The 22768-nt window shown below is 36.6% G+C and overlaps 1 protein-coding gene across 1 annotated transcript; it reads left to right on the plus strand.

The window, feature by feature from the left end:
* The first annotated feature begins 386 nt into the window (after positions 1 to 386).
* On the plus strand, positions 387 to 20652 carry LOC103697371 (Thioredoxin superfamily protein). The gene is made up of 3 exons (XM_008779210.4): positions 387 to 693; positions 767 to 856; positions 20420 to 20652. The coding sequence occupies exons 1-3, from the start codon at positions 481 to 483 to the stop codon at positions 20495 to 20497; spliced, it is 381 nt and encodes a 126-aa protein (XP_008777432.1). The 5' UTR covers positions 387 to 480; the 3' UTR covers positions 20498 to 20652.
* The last annotated feature ends 2116 nt before the right edge of the window (positions 20653 to 22768 follow it).

Raw genomic sequence — 22768 nt, forward strand, 5'->3', positions numbered from 1 at the left:
CGATCTTAAAACCCAAAACTAGTAGATTATATACAAATATATTTGCTTTTAAAAGAGTATTATTTTGGCTGAGTTCTAATCATTATTACAAGTTCAATATTTGGAAATAATTTAGCTAAATGTAAAAATTTGAAGTTTGGAATAATATACAAATAACAAAAAATGTAAAAAAATAAAAAAAGAATATAAGATATTTTGAGATCCAAATAAGTTAAAAAGTAATGATGCGAGTAAGATGACCTTGTTTAATGATAACATAATAGTAAAAGATTACGCCTGTATTTTCGAAATGTTGAACGAAGGTGTAATTCTCTCAAATCTGGAGGGTGGTCAGAGTAATTTACTCAAATGTTTTCAATCCATGTGCGTGAACCAAATCCAGTCCCATGGCTTGCTGGAGTTCCTGTTAACGCCCGCAGGTGTGACGGGGCGGCTGCCCATACCGCACAAAGTGGTCTCGATAGGACGCTCGGCAGGCAAATGGCGGCTGTGGTGTTCTCGTCTGCCGTTATCGCGGTCCGCTTCTCCTCTCGCAGCCTCCGCCCCCTTGCCGCCCCCTTCTCCGCCAGCGGGGGCGGGGAACAGCGGCGGCTCGTGCTTTATACGAAGCCTGGGTGTTGCCTCTGCGACGGCCTCAAAGAGAAGCTCCACGCCGCCCTCTCTCTCGACGGCCCCTCCTCCATTCACCTCCAGGCACGCCTCCTCTCCTCTCTACCGTTCTCTCTCTCTCACTGTCTCTCGTTCTAATCTGGCCCCGGTGTTTTAGGTGAGGGACATTACAGTGAATCCCGAGTGGGAGAGGCTCTACCAGTACGAAATTCCCGTCCTTGCCAAAATTCACCTAGATGGAACCGAGGTCAATCTTCCTCTCGCCAGATTCTTAATCGAATCTTTTGTGGTTTTTTCATATAATTTAACCGTTTGCTTTTCTGGTTTCTTTAGATTTTGCAACTTTGGGGATGTTGGTTTTCAAGATTGGTAATTGAAAAATTTAGGTGTTGGCTGTTGTTTCCGTTGCTAACGCAGGGGCATATGTCTATGTGCTGTATATTTCAATTTTCTTGAATGTCGTGGAAGACTCGTTGATTGGGCTTCTGTGATTACAGCGTATAATTTCCTACTGATGCATCAGATTTACTCTTGATTGGCAAACAAATTTATACAAAACGGTCTCTGTATTTACAGATAATGTAGGTTTCATTTACTGCAAAAAGTCTTCCAGGATTCACACTAGGGACTATTCTTGTCTAGTGTTGCCTTGGCAATGATAGTGCACCTCATAGTGGTTCAGCATCAGGTTGAGACTGGATTGTAAAACGTTTTCAAACTTTGGTAGATTGGTGGAGTATATCTTCATCCCTTAGCTGACCCATTATTGGTGCGATAAAGCTAGTCGGTCAATGTTAATTTTAATGCAGGAGGAAAAGAGATGATTCACTTTAGCCATGGTACAGCTGACATGGATCTGATCCTGCTACCCCTTTGGCTATTCTCATAGTCAGTGGAGTCTTCTCTTGGTACTTTATGATCATGTTATCTGATACTGTGAACTAAGCTATCATTGATAGAAGTGTTGAGAGCCTAAAGTCATTAGTTATAGCCTTTAAACTGGAAGGATTCAAAAATGACCATAGATCAAGGTTGCCAGAAGGTGGCGACCACTGGAATCCCCGAATAGCATGGTTAGCATTGAAAGAGAGTGCTTTTAGCAAGCTAGGGCATGATTAAGAGAACCCATCGAGGAAGGGGAGTGGAGAGAAGGAGAACTTACCTTGTTGGTGATGGCTGGCAGCAAGAGAGAGAGAGAGAGAGAGAGAGAGAGAGAGAGAGAGAGAGAGAGTGCTTTGAGCACATTAGGGCACGATCAAAAGAACCCATCAGAGAAGGGGGGGAGGTTTATAGGCCGAATTGACTTACGTTGCCAAATTGACTTGCATTGCTGAACTATTCTGATTTGGTCTTGGTTCAGTATGGATCGAATTGTCTGGTATGGGCTGAACTGCTTAGTTCGGATCGGTTCAACGATCTTTTTTGCTGATAGTTTGGACAAGACCTTGCATCTTGTGGTTAGTGTTATAATTGCTGCTACCTAGATCAAATGTTATAACAAAACAAATATTGAATGCTAGGAGGCTATATATTACATAGTGATATATTCTTTTTTTTGGAGGAAAATTCCAAATTTATTGAGTATCAAGTTTGCATATACTGATGTTCATCATTTTCAATTTAGCAAACAACCTTTTCCTAATTAAAGGTGAAACTGTTGTAGGTTTATCTTCTGACTAAAGTCCTAACTTAGTTACAAGGATTAATGTTATTCTATGTTTTATGTGCATATGCATGCTTGAGTATCTAGTATTTGGTTAAAAAACAAATGGCATAGAATGTGAAACTTTGTTCATGTACTAGAAAAGTTCATCAGGGGGAAGATATACATTTTCTTGTAGTGTCTCAATTGTGGCACGAAAAGTATAATTTGTTTAAAGTAATAAACAATGAAAAAATTCATATTAGTTGCAGGGTTGTCTTAGTGTCACTACAATGACGAAACTTTTGTCTCTACCAAGAAAAATGAATGATGGAACTTTTGGAGAAGCAATAGTTAGTACACAAAGGCAAGCTAGGTGTGACCTCTTTCTTAAGTTGTTTATGCAGCATCCTCATCTTCTTTAGTCCCAAAGTAAGATAATGCACTATACAGCAACCTTTTTTTCTTTTCTGGGAAAAAAGATTAGGGCAACCTAATCAGCTTTGCTAGAGTATAGACTACAGAGCATAGAAGCCTGCTTGAAGAGGAGAGAAGAAGGAAAAGGAAGGAAAAAGGGGAGAAGAAGAAAACAAAAGGTAGCAGGGAGAGTACCAATTATAGAGCAAACTTAAGTTAGTGAAAAACAGGTCAACAAAGATTATCAAGCTTGGGGAAGTGGCTTTGGTGTTCACTAGTTTTTTCCTCCGATCTGACAATAAGACTCGACACTTGCTAGCAATGTTGGTATGTTTGGTCTTCTATTTCTTCTGGACCAAAAGAATAACAAAATACATACAGTTTACAATCAGATGATTGATCTTTTCATCAAGGAATTTACACACACAATTCTTGTGAGTTGTCCGAACATTTTTCTCAAGTTTTCTGCAGTCAGAATTTTCCTTTCGACAAATAACCAGAAGAGGAATTTCACCTTCCTAGAAACTGCCATTTTCCAAATGCATCAGGCCATGGAAGATAAAAGCTTATGATTTAGGCTCCGTTTGGGGGAACTGTTGATAGTAGAGCTTTTGGAAGTAGAGCTTTCCGAAATAGAGTTTTTATAAAATGTTGTTTGCTGTTTGGTAATTACATTTTTAAAGTGTTGTGCCACTTTAACATATGTTTGGTAAACAAACTGAGAAAATACTTTTGGTATGACAAAATGACCATAAAGGACATTGCATAGTATTATACAATAGAGCATAATAAAATATAATATGTATTAATACATAAATATATGATATAGTATAATATTACTATAATATAATATAATATTATTATAATATACTAATATAATATTATATATAATAGTATAATAATTTAATATATTATTAAATTATTTAACATAACATGTCAGTGTATTATGATATAATGTAATATAATATTATATTTATAGTATAATACAATAATAAAAATATAAAATATTATAATTATTAGCGTAAATTAATTTCTCATAATATAACAAATTTTCTAGCTAGGTAATAAAATTGGTTAAACAATTATTAAAGGGACATGTGTAATTGTTATATTTTATCACGGGTATTTTGGTAAAAAAACAGCTTTCCAATCAGGTTTAAAAGTGCTTTTTCGGAAAGCTCCAAAATGGAATTTCTTCCAAAAAGCTGTTTTTAGCTTTCTGCAAAAGCTAAAACAGCTTTCCGGAAAAGCTAAAACAGTTTCCCAAAATTTTTACCAAGCACTCCTATTTCATATAAAAGTGCTTTTGGAGGGCGAGAAAGTACTTTTTGGCCCTCCAAACTGTCACGCCCCCGGCCCGAGATCGCGAGCCGGAGGTCCGCGCCAACCGCCGCACACCCGTAAGGAACTCTCCCCACGAGCATGCAAGGCATCTAAACCAAACATCTCAATTATATATATATAACTAAAATAATTCAACTGAAATAAATGCAATTTTACTCCATTGACTGACACAAGTTATAAAGTCTCACAGTTCTAAATACGCAGCGGAACAATAAAGATAAAACATCAATTTAAATAAATCCTAATCTTGGATAACTTGTGCCACAGTTCTTCTAGTCGCTCTTCCATTTTGAAACCCCGACAGGTTAGTTCTCGAAATCTGTAAAACAACAAGAAATTGTATAATGAGCTAGACAGCCCAGTAAGTAATAAACACCTTAACTAGTCAATTCATATAATAACATAAAATATAAATACAAATTACGATGAATCAACATAATAACATAATCAATTTCTTTTTAAGCACAAATTCATTAAAATTCGTATTTTTCAAATATCTATATACATAATCATAAATTTTATTCGAAACAAATCATATTCATCTCATCAGCCTTTAGCTACGACCACACTTATACCCTGTGGCTAGGCCAGAAACAGAACCGCACTTATACTCTGCGGAGTGGGCCAGAATACCGCACTTATACCCTGCGGAGTGGGCCAGAATACCACACTTATACCCTATGGTGGGGCCAGAATTGCCAATGCATAACCCCCTATTGGCAGGGTCCAGAACATAGCCAGGCTGAGAGTTCTAAATCTGATGCACATCAAAATTCTTTTGTAACATAATAGATATATCATAATCCGATCTAAATATGCATATACGATGCAAAAATAGTAATATAACAATAGTCCGAAAAATATTATTCCAATTCACATATCCATTTTTCATTCAAAGCATCATCTCGTAAAATTCATAAATCACATATAAATTCATTAACAATTTATTCGATGCAAAAATAATATTATATAAATGAAGAGTCTAGAGAAGGCAGTTCATTACTTACATTGAACGCGATCTCCAACAAATCCAATTAATTTCACAAATTCCTCGCAGAACCTAATATTCAAAAATCATATTTTTCTTTTAAAATTCATCACAATGTATATAAAGACTTAAATTTAATATTTTCCCATGGCCAACCCTGTAGAAGTGCCTAGCACCCCAAGTTCGGATTCAGGTTCGGGTTCATACCCGTAAACCACCCCCCCTTCTTTTTTTTTTCTTTCTTTTCGTTTTCTTTCTTTTCTTTTCTTTTCTTTTTCCTTTCTTTTTCTTCTTCTCTTTTCCTCTTCTTCCGACTCGTCTCTTCTTGTTTTTTTTTCTTTGACGAAACAGGGGCCCATGACCCCCCCTTCTTCTTCTTCTTCCCTCCTCGGTCGATCTCAAAGGCGGCCACAGTGGCCAGCCTTGACGGCGGCAGGAGGTGGCGGAGCAAAGCCGACCACCCCCGGCGGCTGGCAGCGGCGAACACGGCCGGCGGCGAGTGTTCTCGGGCCGAACAGAGCTCCCATTTTGAACCCAATTTCCGGCGATTGACCGGCTCAAAAACCACGATAAATCATGGCTAAATATCACGGAAAGAAGGGAGGAAAGCTGGGAGTCCTTACCTCGGCCCCGACGATGGTTCGGTGGCTTTCTTCTTCTCCGGCGGCAAACGGAGGAAAGGGTCGTCCGTGCTATGGCTGCTCGGCTCTCTCTCTCTCCCCCTCTCTCTCGGCCGGCAGCCCAAGGAAGAAGGATCCCCCCCTTCTCCCTCTTCTTGGTGTGGCGGCTCTCCTCAGTGGCCTCAAGGAGAAGGAGAGGAAGCCCTAAAAACAGGGCTTCCTTCTTCTTCGGGATGGAAGGAATTCCATCCCGTTGCCTCACGTGCACGCACGTGAGGCCAAGGTTTGGGACTGGGCCGGTCAAATGGACCGGGCCCAATTCCAGGGTCTCACACAAACGCTCCCCCAAATGGGGCCTTAGCATGTTATAGTAGTTATAGGCAAAAGTTCCATTTCGGCCCTCGGGCCACAAGATTTTGTCATTGTCAGAGGTAAAAATGACATCGATCAATTTAGAAGTAAAGAAAACTCTCTCCTGGATCATCTGGAAATGCTGGTGTAGGATAGGAATGCAGGGGTCGGGACAAACAAGAATTATGTTGGGACTTAGGTTTAGGCTAGAGAAAGGACAGCAAGCTTCAAGTAGGGATCAAGGGATTAAAAGGAAAGATAATCCACAAAAGCATGCGTCATTAATAAAGAAAATGTATGCAATTGAAGACAAGAAAGCTTGAGTTTGAAACAAAGTTATGATGGAACTAAGGAAGAAGGATTGGTGATTTTCTGCCATCGTTCTTCGACCAACATTGATCTTCTTGAGATAAAGAACTGCTTTGAGGGTTGTTGCTGGCTTTGATGTGGTGATGTAGGGGCGTAATGTAGGATGAAGGGGACAAGGATTTAAGGTTTGTTTTGCATGGGTTGCTAGAAGGTTATAGGTAATGACTATTTTGAATAGCAAGAATATGATTTGAGGAGAGATTTAGTTGAGTAAGAATGAGTAGGGCCATTGGGAATGCTTTAGGTTGACAAAGAGAAGTAGAAAAGAGAGGGGAAACTTGGACTCACTCCAAGTCTTGTAGACTCAATCCTGGAGGGAAGGCATGGGCACTTACCAATCAATATTAAGACATGAAGAAGTTTCATTTATACTATGCTTCAAACATACATCAATTGGGATTTTATAGCCATTCTCCTCTGATAAAGAAAAATACATCCAAAAAAGAGAAAGGGATAGGCATAATAAGCTCATCAGGATCTTGCCCCACTAAGCTTCCACTTTTGTCTTGATTTGAAAAGACCTTGATATCTTGAGTGATTGTCTTTCGTAAAAGATATGCAACATATCCCTTGATTGAAGATCTTCCATATTTCTCAATTTGTCTATTGGACTTCTTTTTTTGCCAAGATGTTGAAGATTCTTCTGTATCTTGATTAGATATTTGACAAAATATTGTAGGTCGCATTCCAAAGTATCTAGCTTTGCTTTATTTGTCTTTCTTTCCTTCCAAGAAAATGATCGTGGCCTTTGGATCGATGAGATTAGTTCTCGGCCATTATTTCACTATTCCTTATCTTATTACAATTGCAAGACACCTCCATCAAGCTCCAATCATGCTGAAGAAGGTCCCATCATCTCCATAGCGACTAGAACAATGGGGTGTTCTTTTGTGTCTTGCAAACTTTATTATGACCATCCCTATTTGGTGGCTGATATCATGACGATACTAGGTAGTATAGATATCATTATGGGAGAAGTTGATTGTTGAAATGATAATTGATATGACAGTGGTACAAACTATCAATTTGTATGGACATGGAATGTTTCTAGGTCGTCATCACACTTGGACTATGAGAGTATACTCCATCTAAAATAGTTATATTTACTCATGGAGGCGCATGCATGTGTTATTTCTAATGTTAGGCCTTTGGCTTGACTCAGAGAGTACTAAAACTAGGTAACTTTTGCAAGTTGGTTAAATTAAAAATGCACCTGTCATTTGAAATTTTACCACTATCAGGCTGCAGACTGGAAACACATAAAGGTTAAACCAGTTGGGTTGCTCTATGGTCCTCTCTTTTGCTGTTGCTATTGTTTAAAGAAACCCCACTAGCAATATGCTGTAGTCAGCACTGCAAAAAACAAGATTTTGGAAGAAGACCATCCAGTAAACTTGGAATCTGATCTTCCATTCCTTTATTGGTATTTTCTTTGGTTAGAACCTTACCCTTTGAATCTTCTTGAAGCTCTTTATGTCAGCTATATGGATCATCAAGTGATTATGAAGCAACATTTCAATGTGGTTTTCAATATCTATACTCAGATGAAATCTTCATTCAACAATTTTAGATATGAAATTTACCTTTCCTCAGTTGGATCATCTTTAACCAAGAGAGTTCCTAATTGTAAATATTTCTAGTTTTCGCTCACTTGTCTTATTGTTTACCCTCTTAAGTCTTCTCCAGACTCTTTTTTTACAGATATCTGAAATATATAGCTATAATGTCTCAAAATCTTTTTTCATCATCTACACCTCCAAATGAAGTCTTTATTCAGCTACTGTAAGTACTGCTTTCTTTTTTCAACCTCATAATCTTTGACCAAATTAAGTTGTCTGCAAATAAAGATCTAAGGAGGCTTGGGCAAAAAGAGATACTTAAATCCTCATTAAAGGCCTAAGTTAACATGGATGGAAGTTGCAAAAATAAATCGAAAGCTTGCAGTAACATCAAAGGTAGCCTTAATAGGAACAATTTCTTAATGAGGATTCATAAAGTTGACACTAACTAGTCAGAATATGGCTCAATTATCATAGTTATGGTAAGTTGTTCTTAATTTTAATTCTCCTAATTGTTTCTATATATGTAATTTTTGTTGTTTTTGTCATAGTTTCTAGATTTTGTTTTCACTTTGTGAGCTGGTCTAATATCACCAACCCACATACCCTTACCAGCTCGTTCATCACCTCAGTTTTTTATTCTTTACCAAGTTTTTCTATGTTGTTTGTTCTTCAGTATTGGTTGAAGTAAGACCATTCTTTTTTTGACAGTTTTATGTAACTTCTCACCATGAAGTTTCTTGGAGGGCACCTTAAGTTACCCAAAACATTAGCCATTTCTTTAACATAATTCTAGTGCATGTTAAATGTGGTCTAGATGCAATTTTCTCTTTTACAAATGCTCCTTTGTCACTTTTTTATATATTAATATATACCATCTCAGACCAATAATGATCTCATCCAAATTTGTCTTGTTCCAAATGTTAATAATCATAGTTACACCAATCTATATGACAGCCACTTTCTAGCTTGACATTGCAGTCATACCTTTCTACCTTTTTTTTTTAAAAAAAAGAAAATCTGCGACTAGAATCTTTCTTGCGAGTTACCAAATGTTACATATTGACATATTTGATTCAGGTAATTTCAAGCAACAATTCTTTTATCTTCCAATCATATTCTTGTTCCAAAACTTGACTGTGCTTTCCTGTTTGTTCTTATCATTTCCCCATGTATGGTTCCCTACATCAGCCCATCCATCTTTTCTTCAGACATGTTCCTCAATTCCTTGTTATTATGTGGATCGTATTCAACAACCCTTGTCACTTCGGGTATCGACTTGACTATTATCAATTTATGCTTATTTTATCTCCTATTGTCTATGCTTGTCTAGGATGATGCACTTCTAGTCCTATCACCCCATCAACCAGTGATGTCATGAGCAGTGATGGTGCAGGCCTGAAGCCCATACAAGGCAAATACTGGCAGCTACTAAGTTATACTATACCCTACTTAGGCCCAATATGATTCCAAATACTTTCCTCCAATACATTGTAAGTACTTCAGGCCAGCAAAAAACCTCTACCCTCAACATGAGATACTCTACTGTCATTAAATTAGCAATCTGCTGCCTCTTTTCCATTGTTATTGCACTCATCCACCTATGACATACCAACCTATCACTAGAAAAATATGATGGTGCATAGAACCCCTGAAAGTGAACCAATCTATGGAAGTGCTAAATGCTGTCATGTATCATTCTAGGTAGCATGCTTTGGAGAATATATTATAAAACTTCTCTCACTGGAATTTTGAATTTTAATAATGTTTAGGTACAGTAGAATTTATAAAATCTTAAGAGTTGAGAAATACCTTAGCATTTGAAAGTTTAAATTTTGAATGGGAGCAAAAAGTTGGGGTTTTTAACTAAAGTTGGAGAATCAACTTTCTTTTCTCAAGGAGCTAAAAAGTTTAGATATTTGTATTGAATCCAAATAGGGGTACTTTCCTATTTAATGTCTTAAGTAAATGAAAATAGAAATAAAAATAAAAAGAAGAAACAGGATATTTTTACTAATAAGTCTCTGTGTACTTGTCCTTGTCTTAATTTGTTACCTACTCAATGAACCTCTTTAACCGACCATCTTAAGTGCATGCTTGACCTTGTGGGGCCCACTTTAGACCAACCTATTAATGAAGTGGGAACATTGTTGCCTAGATATGCAGCTCAAGAGGAGGGGTGAATTGGGTTTTTCAAAACTTTATCAAAGAATAAAATGTTTAATAGAAGAAGATAAACTTTAGCAGCAAACTAATAAGAATAAATGTTGAAGATAAATGCAAGTAAAGTAATCAATGTAAACACAAAAGATTTATAGTGGTTCGGCGCCAACCCTGTATCTACATCTACTCTTCAATATTTCTTGAGAATTTTACTATAATCTATAATCCAGATTACAACACAATTGTTTTTCAGGTTTACAACCAAACCCGGTTGTTTTTTCTAGGCAATCAACCAAAATCTTCAACCAAAATCAACCCAGTTGATTTTCTCAGAAAATCAACCAAAATCTATGCCAATTGTTTTACTTGTGCTCACAACAAACCCAGTTGATTTTCTAAAAAATCAACCAAAACCTTCACAATCCAATTATAGGTTTGGATGGACCTTTTCCCTAAGTTTCAATCCCTAAAACTTGTTTCAGCACAGAATGGAAAGAATTAAGTGCTAACACAATGAATACAACTCCAAGACAATAAATGCAAAACAATAAATAGAGCTAGACTCTGTCGGTTGACTTGATTGCTCTTGAATGTGCTTCACCAACTCTCTAATTTTGAAGATGTGATCTTTCAGCTCTTAATGAAAGCTCTTGAATGATATTCTCTTTGAAGCTCTCTCTTTGTGCTTTCTTTTTCTTGCTTTAGTAGATTTGTCTTTGTAATGCTTGAGCTCTTTTTTTTTTTGGTATTTGTTTTCCAGCTATGTAGCCCAAGAGAGGGGGTGAATTGAGTTTTTCAAAAATTTTAATTAATAATGCAATGGAATTAAATGCTTAACAGATTAATATTGAACTTCGCGAATGAGCACCAAGCAGATATGCAAGAAATTAAAGTAAGAAAAATAGACAAGGCAAACACAAGAAATTTATAGTGGTTCGGTGCCAACCCTTCATCTACATCCACTTCCCAAGACTTCTTGGGAATTTTACTATAATCTATAACCTAGATTACAACTCAGTTGTTTTTCGGGCTTACAACCAAATTTAGTTGATTTTCTCAGGTCAATCAACCAAAATCTTCACCGATTGTTTTCTGGGTTCACAATGAACCCAGTTGATTTTTCAGGTAATCAATCAAAATTTACCCCGAGCCTATTCCAGGCTCAACACAATTTAATTCAAGGTTTGGATAGACCTTTTTTTCCAAGTTTCAATCCTTGAAACTTGTTACAACAAAGAATAAAAAAAGTAAATGTTACAGTAAATACAACTCCAAGACAATAAATACAAGATAATAAATGAAGCTACACTCTATTGGTTGACTTGATTTCTCTTGAAGGTGCTTTACCAACTCTCAGAAATTCAGGATGTGATCTTTCAGCTTACAATGAAAGCTTTTAAATGATTTGCTCGTTGAAGCGTTCTGTTTCTCTTTCTCTAGCTCTTAGCGGATTTTCATTATAGTGCTCGAGCTCTCTTGTTTTCTTTGTTGTTCCTATGCATTTATACCCTTTGGAGAAGGTTGGAATACTTTTCTAGCTGTCAGATAATTAATAGAGCCATTGAGAGATAAAAACAACCGTTTAGAGTCGTAGACAAACTAGCCATTATAGTTGTTAGACATAGAGAGGTCGACTCTTAGATTTATGGGATCGACTTGCCGATTTTCGGGAGTAGATTTGTGATCTTCGAGAGTCGACTCGTGATCTTCGAGAGTTGACTTGTGATCTTCAGGAGTCGGCTTGAGCTTGCTTCTGTTTCTCTTATGCTCTATCTTTCGTTTGTGGTGCTTGTGGAGTCGGCATTTCCAGTTCAGGGGTTGATTCGAGATTTTGAAGAGTTGACTCGTTAATTTCAGGGCTCGACTCTTCAATGGACTGTCCTTCGCTGGTTTTTGTCTTTCCACTATGGCCGTTCTGGGGTTGACTTGACTATTTTTGGGGTCGATTCTAACTTGACTAGAGTCGGCTCGTGAATTCCATTGGCGGACACACCAATACAGTGATTTTCTTAGCTCTATTTTTTTTCTGTGACCATTCTGAGATCGACTTGCTTTTGTCTGGGGTCGACTCTTGCTATGTCGAAGTTGGCTTGAGTACTTTGTGGGTCAACATGTCGATGTGATGAATTTTTTGGCTTTTTTGTTTATCTTCTAAGATTGTTCTAGGGTCGATTGATCTGTTAGAGTCGGCTCTTGAAAGTGCATCAGTTAGCGACATTGTGCTGAGGTCAACTCGTTGCAAGCTTGAGGTTGTCTTTTGAGGTAGCTCAGAATAAAATTTTCAGTACTTGTCCGTGAGCTTCCAAGGAATGTTTTTATGGTCTTTTGGAGCTTAGCTTCTTGATGTGTAGCTTCAGATGGTTGATCTTTTTTTGAGAGTGGCTGAAGGCTTTCTTCTTTGCTTTCTGAAATTTATCATTTAAACTCAAAGCAATAAATTAGTCAACTTTTAACTCAACTGTTTTACATCATCAAAATCAACACTTTAGGTTCAACAGTGTTATGCATTTATACACTTTGGATAAGGTTGGAATACTTTTCTTGCCGTTAGACAGGTAATAGAGCCGTTGTGAGATAAAAACAACCATTCTGATTCATAGGATAACTAATCGTTATTGTGTTAGGTGCAGAGGGGTCTACTTGGCATTTTTTAGGGTTGACTCAAGATTTTCAAGAGTTGACTCGTGATCTTTAGGAGTCGTCTCGAACTTGCTTCTATTTTTGCTACACTCCGTCTTTCGTTTGTGGCACTTGTAGAGTTGACTCTCTTAGTTCAGGAGTTAACTTGTCAGATAACTAGGGTCGACTCATTGCTTTCAGGGGTCGACTCTTCAACGGACTAAGTTTTACTGCTTTTTGTCTTTCCATTATGACCGTTCTGGGGTTGACTCGTCTATTTCTGAAGTTAACTCTAGTTTGACCGGAGTCGGCTCGTAAATTCAATTGGTTAACTTGCTAATATGATATTTTTTTCATTTCTATCTTTTCTCTGTGGCCATTCAGGGGTTGACTCACTTTTGTCTAGAGTCGGCTCGTGATTTCCATAGTTCGACTCATCAGTGTGATAAATTTCTTGGCTTTCTGTCTGTCCTTTGAGACTATTTTGGGTTCAACTTGCGATCTGCTAGAGTCGGCTCGTGAAGGCGTATCAGTCAGCGACAGTGTGTCAGAGTCAACTCGTTGTAAGCTTGGGGTCAACTTTTGAGGTAGCTCAGAATGAAATTCTGAGTCTTGTATGTGAGCTTCCAAGAAATATTTTCATAGCCTTTTTGAAGTAGTTCTTCTTGATGTAGAGCTTTTTTTTCTAAGAGTAGCTGAAGGCTTTCTTCTTTGCTTTTTGAAATTAATCAATTAAACTCAAAGCAATAGACTAGTCAACTTTTGACTCAACTATTTGGCATCATCAAAATCAACCCTTTAGGGTCAACAGAAACCAATGTAGTCAAGTAGGCCCAGCTATTTCTGAAGTGGCTCTCCTTTTCTATAAATAGAGGAAAAAAGGGCAAGTCAGTGGAAGGGAAGAAGGGCAGCTCGGCAAGGAGGAGGAGGAGGAAGATGATGATATGGAAGAGAAGCTTGGGTTGTTTGAGTTAGTTTCTTCATTACATTAGTGGCTTCCTGCATGCCTTGAATTTTACTATTGAATCTTATTATAGTTGTCAGGGTTATGTTTAGTTTTGAAACCCTAAAACCTACAATGATCTTTTCCAAGCTTTTCTATCTTTGGAATTTAATCTATCCTTAGCTTCTTTGAAGCTTAGTTCTTCTTGCTAATGAGTTAATTTCAGACCTAAACAAAATTTTGGTCAGACTTCAAAGCTTATTGTTTATTATGTCTTCTAAATTTTGTATTGATTTGAAATTCATATATTCGTTTAAAATAATAAATATTCTCTTTTGATATTTTGGATTGTTTAATTGGCTTCAACTTTAAGATTGTTTTGGAATTTGAAATCTATGATTGGTTGCAATGATTTTTGGGCTTATCCTTTTTCTTTGGGACCCTGGGACTATTAATGTAAAATTGTCATGGTTTTAATATGAAAATTCTGAATTTAACTCTAATCCCAACCTAGTTGCTTTGGGCTACATAAATCCTTTTCCTCCATTCCACTTTGTTTAAGGCTATAGTTTTTGAAAGATGAAGAGATACCAAGTCCTTTCTTGGTTCTTCATCCCATAAATTATCGATTTACCTCTAACCCTCTTTCCTTTTATATGTATATCAAATCACTCCATATTGGTGCATCCCTCGGCTTACATTATATATGTTCAGATCATGTAAGTCATCCTTCTCTCAATTTATCCTTGATTAGTGTTATCTCAATCTTTTTACAAATAACTTCATTTCGTATTCTATCTTTTCTTGTATTATCGTGCATCCATCTCCATATTCTCATTTCATCCACTTATGCATATGTTGTTTCTAATTGCCCAACATTTTATACCATAAAGCATAGTTGGCCATATGGCTGTTCTAGAATATTTTTTCTTCAACTTGGCAAGTACTCTAACTTTATATACTTAATATCTTTTATCCTCAATGAAACTAGTCAGATAAACTAAATTGTTTACATGATTTTCATTGAATAACTTATTAGAATGATTTCATCATTTTGGATCTCGTCTTTCTTAACCAATTTTTTTTTATTTTCATCTTTGATGCATTTAATCGAAGTCTAAGTCTCAATTTTTCCTTCTCCCAGTCTTGCAATCTTATAGATATCTTACTCCACTTTTTTTGTTTCTACCTTGCAATATAACTTTTTTATATGCTTAAATTCTATGCTCTTGTATGACCTTCTTAGCTTTTTTCTTAGCCACCTTATAGCTTTATATGCTTCTCCATCCTTATATTTAGATAGTCTTCTATGGCACTTTTTTTTAGTCTTAACTGCCAACTGAACTTTCTTAATATACCTTACTGGATAACCCCTTTTTACCTTTGATTCTCCTAATACTTTTGAAGCTACTTTTTTAAAACTTTTAGCCATCTCTTTTTATATAGTATTACTTTTCCTGTCTAGATCTTATTTTCTTCAACATTTTATTTTTAAAAGCTATTTGTTTTTCTCCTCACAAATTCCATCTTCCAGTTCTTGGGTTCTTATTTTCTTCAGTTATTCTCTTGCAATTTCTAATACACATGCAAAATTACCAAACTAAGTGAGGTGGTCGAACTCTCAACTAATATGATCTTATAATGTTTCCATAAAACTCAATCAATTTTTCTAGTAAGGAAGAAATCTATTTATGTAGTATTATGCTTACTTTTAAATGTTATCAAGTGTGAGTCCATTTTGAAGTGTTAACTAATACTAAGTCATATGTTATTGAGAATTCCAAAATGGCATCTTCTTCTTCGTTTTTATCTTCAAAAACATAAACTTCATACATCATTTCAAAACCTACATTATATTTCCCCATCTGCCTATTTATATCTCCTCTGATAAATTTCTTCTCTACTAGGAATCTCTTGAGTCCATCCATGTTCTTCTAAAAGCATTGCTTTATAACATCATAAAATCCTACTTGAGAAGTATAAGCATTAATAATATTAATAGATTCCTCTCTAAAACACTAATTTTTATCAAGATTATTTTATCTCCTACTCAACTTTTATTTCTATCTTTTTTAATAAACCAAAATTTGTAATTTGTCTTACTAACTTTCTTTGCCTTTTCTCCTATCTACTCGTCTCTGGTAGGCAAGCAATTTTTACTCTCCTCCTAGCTGCTGTATCTATTAGTTCCATTTCCCAGTCAATGACCCAATATTCCTAATTTGCTAAATGTATCCTATTTTCTTGGACTAACTTTTTCAATCACAACCATCCATTAAAGCGTGAGAATTCTAACCTACGTCTGATTATATATTCAGATGCTAATAGGGCGCGTCGCTTCTAGAGAATGCCTTAGTTATTCTTTGCTCACTTTTCGCTACACTTGAGATCCAATACAGCATGTCGCTAATAAGGAATGCCCTAACAATTTCCTTGGTTCATGCTCATAGGATGATTGTTGTCACGCCCCGAATCCGGATCATGACACGGCCGTGCTATTGCAATCTTATGCACACAATAACATGAAGTCACTTAAAATTTCATAACAAAAATAAATAGGTTCATTTACTAATGTCATAACATTATTCATGAAATTGAAACAGTATAGAGCTTCTAAAATTTGATTATTACATAATATTTTCAGTTACCCCAACCCCAAATAACACCAAGCTCCCTGCTCCTAGTAGTCTTATTCATCTGTAGGAAAAAGATAGATGAAAAGATATGAGCTATACAGCTCAGTAAGTAACCAAGTACTATCTTATTGGATCAAGCATAATTATGCCAATGCAGTGATTAAGAAGCCAACAGTTGTAGCAAAATAAAACATTTTATAGATGATATACACAAATTAGGTCATAAAACAATGCATGTTCCATCCATGAAAGTTCATAATCATGATAATGCAAGTCATATAGAAAGGTTGCCATTTATCCATACTTTATAAAACATACTCTCAGATGGATGTTCTGCTATGGTCACTATAATTCCGTGATAGGGTCTGTTAATCTTAGTCGACTAATTCTGTTATTCATTACCAACTTTAACCCATTGGCAGAGGGCCTGTTATTCTTTGGATGCTAACTCCAAGGTGTCGACTGACTTCTATTTCTAGAGGCGGGCATAACTATCTGAGAGTTCATAAATCTTTATTCCTTTTCTTTTATAAATCATAATCATCATAAATAGGTTGAAAAATGATAAACGACATCATATAATTTAAAATACATAAGCATGCCTCAAATATCATTTTTCATGCAGTCTAATATAATCATAATTTTATAACTCATACACCATCAAATATTCATGAAGGATGACCTTTAATCAAATTCATGAATCACATGCAATCATATACTTGATCCTAATTTTGAGAAAAATATATCATAACCAATACATTTTCATAATTATAAATAAATAGTAATTTAAAAACTTTAAGATCAGTGCCAATGTTACATTGATTCACTCACGAATCCTTAAGTACAGTTGGGCAACTCCACTGTACCTATCAATATCATATAAAATCAATTATTTGCTATTCTCAACTTTTCTATTTATTTTATTTTATTTATTTATTTATTATTAGTTATTTTTTTGTTTTGTTTTGTTTTCTTTTTCTTTTTCTTTTTTTTTTTTTTTCTTTCCTTTTCTTTTCTTCTCTTCCTGTTTCTTCCTGAAGCTTCTCCCTTGCTTTCTTCTTTCTTTTTTTTCTCCTCTTCTCTTCTCCCGACTCCTCCTTCGCCCTTTCTTCTCCTTTCTTCTCCCACGAAGGGAGGAGGGCGAGCTCGGCAGGAGCTGAACCATGGCCGGCGGCGTCCATGGCGGTCGACCCTCTCTTTCTTCCTACGGAGGAGACACGCGCACGGGAGAAGAAGAAAAGCCCGCGGCGGTTGGCCTTCTTCCCTTTTTCTTCTTCTCTTCTTTTCCTTTCACGATTCATTAGATCTCCCCTCTTTTCCCGCGAAGCAAAGGGGGAAGATCTCTGTGCCGGATTGCTTGGGAGGAGATCAGCCGAGGCCGACGATGCCCGCGACCGGCCAGCAGCGCCCGTAGGACGGCTGCGGCTGAGCCTGCGACCGCTTCCCGTGATGGATCCGCTGTTGAATACCACAGGTAAAGCCCTTCCCCTTCCCTTCCTCTTCTTCTTCTTCTTCTTTTCTTTTCTTTTCTTTTTTTTTTAATTGATCTATCCTCCCAAGTGGATCGGGAGGAGGAAATGCAAGAAAGAAAACGAGGTGGTCGGGGGCTTACCTAGCTTCGGGGATGAACTGCGACACCCCTCTCCGGTGGCATCAACGTGGGTTCAAAAAACCCTATTGCTGAGGAAGGACATTCGGGGCTTTTATAGCCCCCGAAGAGTTAGAGGCCGCAACGGCCAATAGGCCGGGCCCACTGGTTTAGCTGTATGCGGGCCGGTTAATGAACTGGGCTCTCACAATTGTAGTTTTACACTAGTCATCAACTTACCACAACCCTCTTTCTTTATCTAGCTGTGGGATTGACTATGAAAATTTCGAACCTAAATAAAATTTTAAATGGATATTTTGGAATTTGGATTGATTGAAATTCCATTTTGGTTTTTATCCTTATATCAATTTTTTTCTTTGGAGCATATTATAAGCGTTTTCTAAGGTATCTTGTGAAATTTATAAGTTAGAAACATAAGAAAAAGGCATATTTGGATGCCTAGCCAGGTGGGGCCTCATTCAAAATATTGATGAGCATTTTTTTGGACCACTAGCTAGATGGTATGTGTGGCCTTATTCAAATTATAGATAAGGATTTCCTTGGACCCATGGTTGCCAGGTGGTATGAACCTATTTGAGTTATTAATGGGGATTTCTTTAGACCCTATTTGCTAGTTGGTATTTCGGCCTCATTCAAGTTATCGATAACGATTTGTGGATCCTTGGCCAAGTGGTACATGTGGACCTCGAGGATTTAATGTGGTCTCATTGGTATTAGCAGGGAGGCTTGTGTGGCCTTTTCTACAATGAGGATTTTATGTAGCCTTGAGCTATAAGTGAAACTTTTTTTTAAAAAAAATGAAATTATGTGAATTATGAGTTTTTAATATTTGGTTTTTGCTTTGGCCAATTGATTTTGAGTCGGTACTTAGGTTATACTTTTGTTTTAATTTTTCGACCCTTTTCTAAACTTGAGTTAAAACCACTTTTCCGACAACCTATTTTTATTAAAAACATTTTTTTCTGGGATTTCATAGCCAAATGGTTTCAGTAAATTAATATAATCATCTGCTTTTTTTTTTTCCCGTCAAAGTCAATTGTTTGGGACCTTTTAAGTGTCTTGATATGGTAGAAGTTTGCTGAACTTTGTGGCTACGTCTATTATATAACTTTTAAGAGTAGTTAATGCAATACTCACGCCTATTATGTGTGAGTTGCCGATGTACCAAAAAAAAAGAGAATAGTTAATGAGAGCTCTAGTGGATTTTTTTGAAGAACTGGCTTTGATATTTTTATGTTGACATTTGGATCTAATGATCATTAAAGTGATGTTTGCGATGTCTCAGTATGTGCCTTTGAAGATATAATAATATGTACGACATTATTTTCATGGTTCTAAATAGATTTCTAATATAGACGTTATGAGATTTAGTATGTTTCGCGTTATACCTTGTTTGATCATGTGGCTTTTATTAAGGATGTTAAATTTTTATGAAATTTTGATTGTATTTTTACTGGAGACGGTCAAGCTTAAATTTTATTTTTTTTGTTTTTGGTTGAGGTTCAAATTTGATGGGATCTCGAGGTGGTCACTTGGGGTTCAAATTTGATGGGATCTCGAGGCATGACACTACCTGTGTGATTGACATTCAACTCTAATTGTTTATCTAAACATAATAAAAAAAGCACTTCTGAGCCTTCTCCCACATGGAGTTAAGAAGGATTTGTCAAAGTAGTTGGGCTTCATGTGCCAAAACTCATTTTGGTCATAAATTGGCATATCTAGAAAAATATAATCCAGTTTGAACCTAAGGACTTGATAACTTTTATCACTATAATTTGTCATTTCTCATGTTTTAATGGATTTCTTTAATAGAGACAGATAGACACAGAATAATGCCCCCAAAAGATCCTAAATTGGGGCTTGTCTTATAAGTCGTACCCTTTTATCTAGCAAACAGAGGTTCTGGTTTCAAATCTTGGGTTGTGCATTCCAAAGTATTTGAACTCAGGTAATTGTAGTGTGGATTGGCCCCCTTTCTCTCTCTTAAAAAATAGCAACCTCTTTTTTTTTCATTTAATATCTGATAGTTGTTGAAATGTAATGGAAAAAAGGTTTTTTCTACACATCTTTTCAGTATACATAAAGTGCAATATTTATAGCATGAAAATCACAAAGAGTTGCAAGATTTTGTATCAGTGAGGTACAAGATATGTTGCAGACTGTTAACTTTCTAAATCCTTGTTTCCCCTTTCTTCAAGAGTCTATGGTGAGCTGTTATTGTATGGTGTTTTCTAGTGATAATTAAAGCACATTTGACTTTTATGCAGTACCCATAGTCTGTTAATTGGATTAATTTTTCAAATTTGCGAACTTTGAGCTATTTATTGACAGCTTGGTGAACTTTTATGTTCGATTAATCAAGCATGGTGTTGTATACGTAAATTTTCTATAGATGGATACGGTATACACCTTGTTGGCTTGCATGTCAGCATGCCATTTTTAGTGTCAAGCATCTTTAATTTTATTTTTATGCTTTTTTTTTAATTTATTTTTTTAAAAAAATCTATGACACGAATTGCAGCATCTCTATCGAATTTGTATTTTCAGGAAACACTTCCAAGGTTATCTCCTCGTCTTGGGGTGGAGCTCATCCAGAAGAAAATTGCTGCTGCATTTGAGCAATAAATGAAATTTTGTTCTCTTTTTCATCTCTTATTCAAATAAATCAGTAAAGCATCATGTGAAAATGGGTGAACGATGTGTTTACCATGTTCTACATATTTATAATTCACGAACCATCTAATATTGCGACAATAATGCTAATTGATGTATTCTCTTCCCTTTTTCTCCAGTATCAAGGTGATTGCGGTGGTCATCAACCCTCTCTTTTTATGTGAGCGCTGGTCCAAAAGGTTTACAATTTAGAAACAATAATTCTACTCTCTCTCTCTATCAATGCGGTCTAAAAGAAATGACAATCTGTCTGTTGGTCAGAGATAACCAACAAACCAACCATGGCCTTGGCGAAGATGGACTGAGACTTGGTACATAGATCATCTCGGCGAAAGTGCCATCTGAACAACAAACCCAAACTCAAGCACCTAATATCCTAGCAAAACATAAAGAACATGATCAAGAGAACAAACCAACCGAAACAATATACTCTACTATTTCCACTTTTACATGATGATCATTTTCAGGAGAAGGCCAATTTCAACCATTTGAAGCTTTCTTTTCACTTTTCCTCATAACCATTTTGTTCACTCCTAGGTTTGTATATGATACCACACTGACTATTACATTGTTGTTCAAAGTTTTTCTTAGCATCATTTTGATCCTCATCAACATCCACCTATCCGTCAAAAAAATTTGAGTTATGAATGTTGCGAAATCTTGCATAGACATCTTCATAATCTTAAATTTTCTGGAGCTCCATCATGCAACATTAATGAATTATCATAGCCTCATTGTTGCCAGGAGGAGAGGAACCCTTCAACAATAACTAATTCATTATGGTAGCAACCATATTGCAACTAGGATCAATCTGACGCAATTCAAACGGGTTTTTGTTGATTCAGCCGATGGATTTTTTACACTAATCCGGCCATTTTTCTTCCTAAGGTAGCTCCTTACCAGCAACAGATAGCTCTAATGGAAATAATTGATTTTTAGGAGCTCGATGTCTGCATAGTGCCATCAGTGGAGTACGTTTCTTGACATCTAGTGCTGTCTGAATTAAACAGTTAATCACCTAACATGTTTAGTCGGACACCTTTTGCAAACGGCTGATCAATTGTATTTGATCCCTTATTTGATTTTGATGAGCCCAAAATATTTAAGTATATTTCTTATTTTATTGTACTAATATTCTTAAGTGAGTGTTTCAGAAAAAAATATATAAAAACTTAGGAAGAATTTATTCGAAAAAGGTTCGAAGGAATTAAGATAAGTTGAACACTTAAAATGAACCTTAGTTGCCATGGAACAGTTCATGAGACGTCTCTCACTGTGGATGAGACGTTTCTAGTACTTAGAAAATGAACTGGCACATCCTCGAGTCGACTCATGATCGAGACGAGTCGACTCCTACTGTAGAACAGAAGAGTAGTTTCAAAGAACCAAAGCGTGAGTCGACTCCCATATGTTGCGAGCCGACTCTTCACAGAAAGACAGAAGAGCAGTTTCAAAGAACCAGAGCACGAGTCGACTCCAGTATGTTGCGAGTCGACTCTTCATAGAAAGACAGAAAAGCAGTTTCAAAGAGCTAGAGCATGAGTCAACTCCAGTCTGTTATGAGCCGACTCCTTGCAGAAAAACAGAAAGTCAGTTTAACGAGCCAAAAGCATGAGTCGACTTCAGAGTGTTGCAAGTCGTCTTCTGCAAAAATGACAGAAGGCGACTTTTAAAGAGCCCGACCGCAACAGGCGTGAGACGTCTCCTACCTCAAGCGAGCCGTCTCGCAGAATGCTCGAGTCGACTCCAAATCTGCTAGGACGCCAACAGCTATATTGTCAGAAATCTAGAAGTAGGATAAGTGAATTAGCATTAAAGCGCATTAAAAGAGAAGAATCATTCTTGAGCTTTGGAGTGGGATTCCAAGTCAAAAGAGAAGGAGAGCTTCTAAGAGAAATCTTTGCGTTCTTCTCAACTTTCAAGGCGTCTGATCTTCAAGCTTTTCGAGTCATCTGAGGAGGATCAAGAGAGAAAGAAGCCAAGCTCTACCGTTGCCTTCATTCCAGGCTTTTTCTCTCATCTCATATTTATAAATTGTCACATCTGCTTAGTCTAAAAAGCTTGTAACTGTTCTTAAACATTCTATATATCTACACTTGTCGGAATTTTCTCAGGCACCCCAAAATCCACCATATACTTCCTACCTAGCAGGGGGCCCCTCCATTTTCTGATCCTAACTTCCAGCACCAAGCATTCCTATCTAACCCTGAGATCCTCCCAACA

Source organism: Phoenix dactylifera, chromosome 7 (genome assembly GCF_051530095.1).
Source record: "Phoenix dactylifera cultivar Ajwa chromosome 7, Ajwa_hap1_PhDact_Kaust_v1.1, whole genome shotgun sequence".
In the NCBI taxonomy this organism is placed as follows: Eukaryota; Viridiplantae; Streptophyta; class Magnoliopsida; order Arecales; family Arecaceae; genus Phoenix; species Phoenix dactylifera.

What these genes read in the sequence shown, in the direction of transcription:
- LOC103697371 (XM_008779210.4), top strand. Translation starts at nt 481, where the DNA reads ATGGCGGCTGTGGTGTTCTCGTCTGCCGTTATCGCGGTCCGCTTCTCC. An exon ending in CCTCCTCCATTCACCTCCAG is followed by an intron (nt 694 to 766) that starts GCACGCCTCCTC and finishes CCGGTGTTTTAG; the next exon opens with GTGAGGGACATTACAGTGAA. An exon ending in TTCACCTAGATGGAACCGAG is followed by an intron (nt 857 to 20,419) that starts GTCAATCTTCCT and finishes TTGTATTTTCAG; the next exon opens with GAAACACTTCCAAGGTTATC.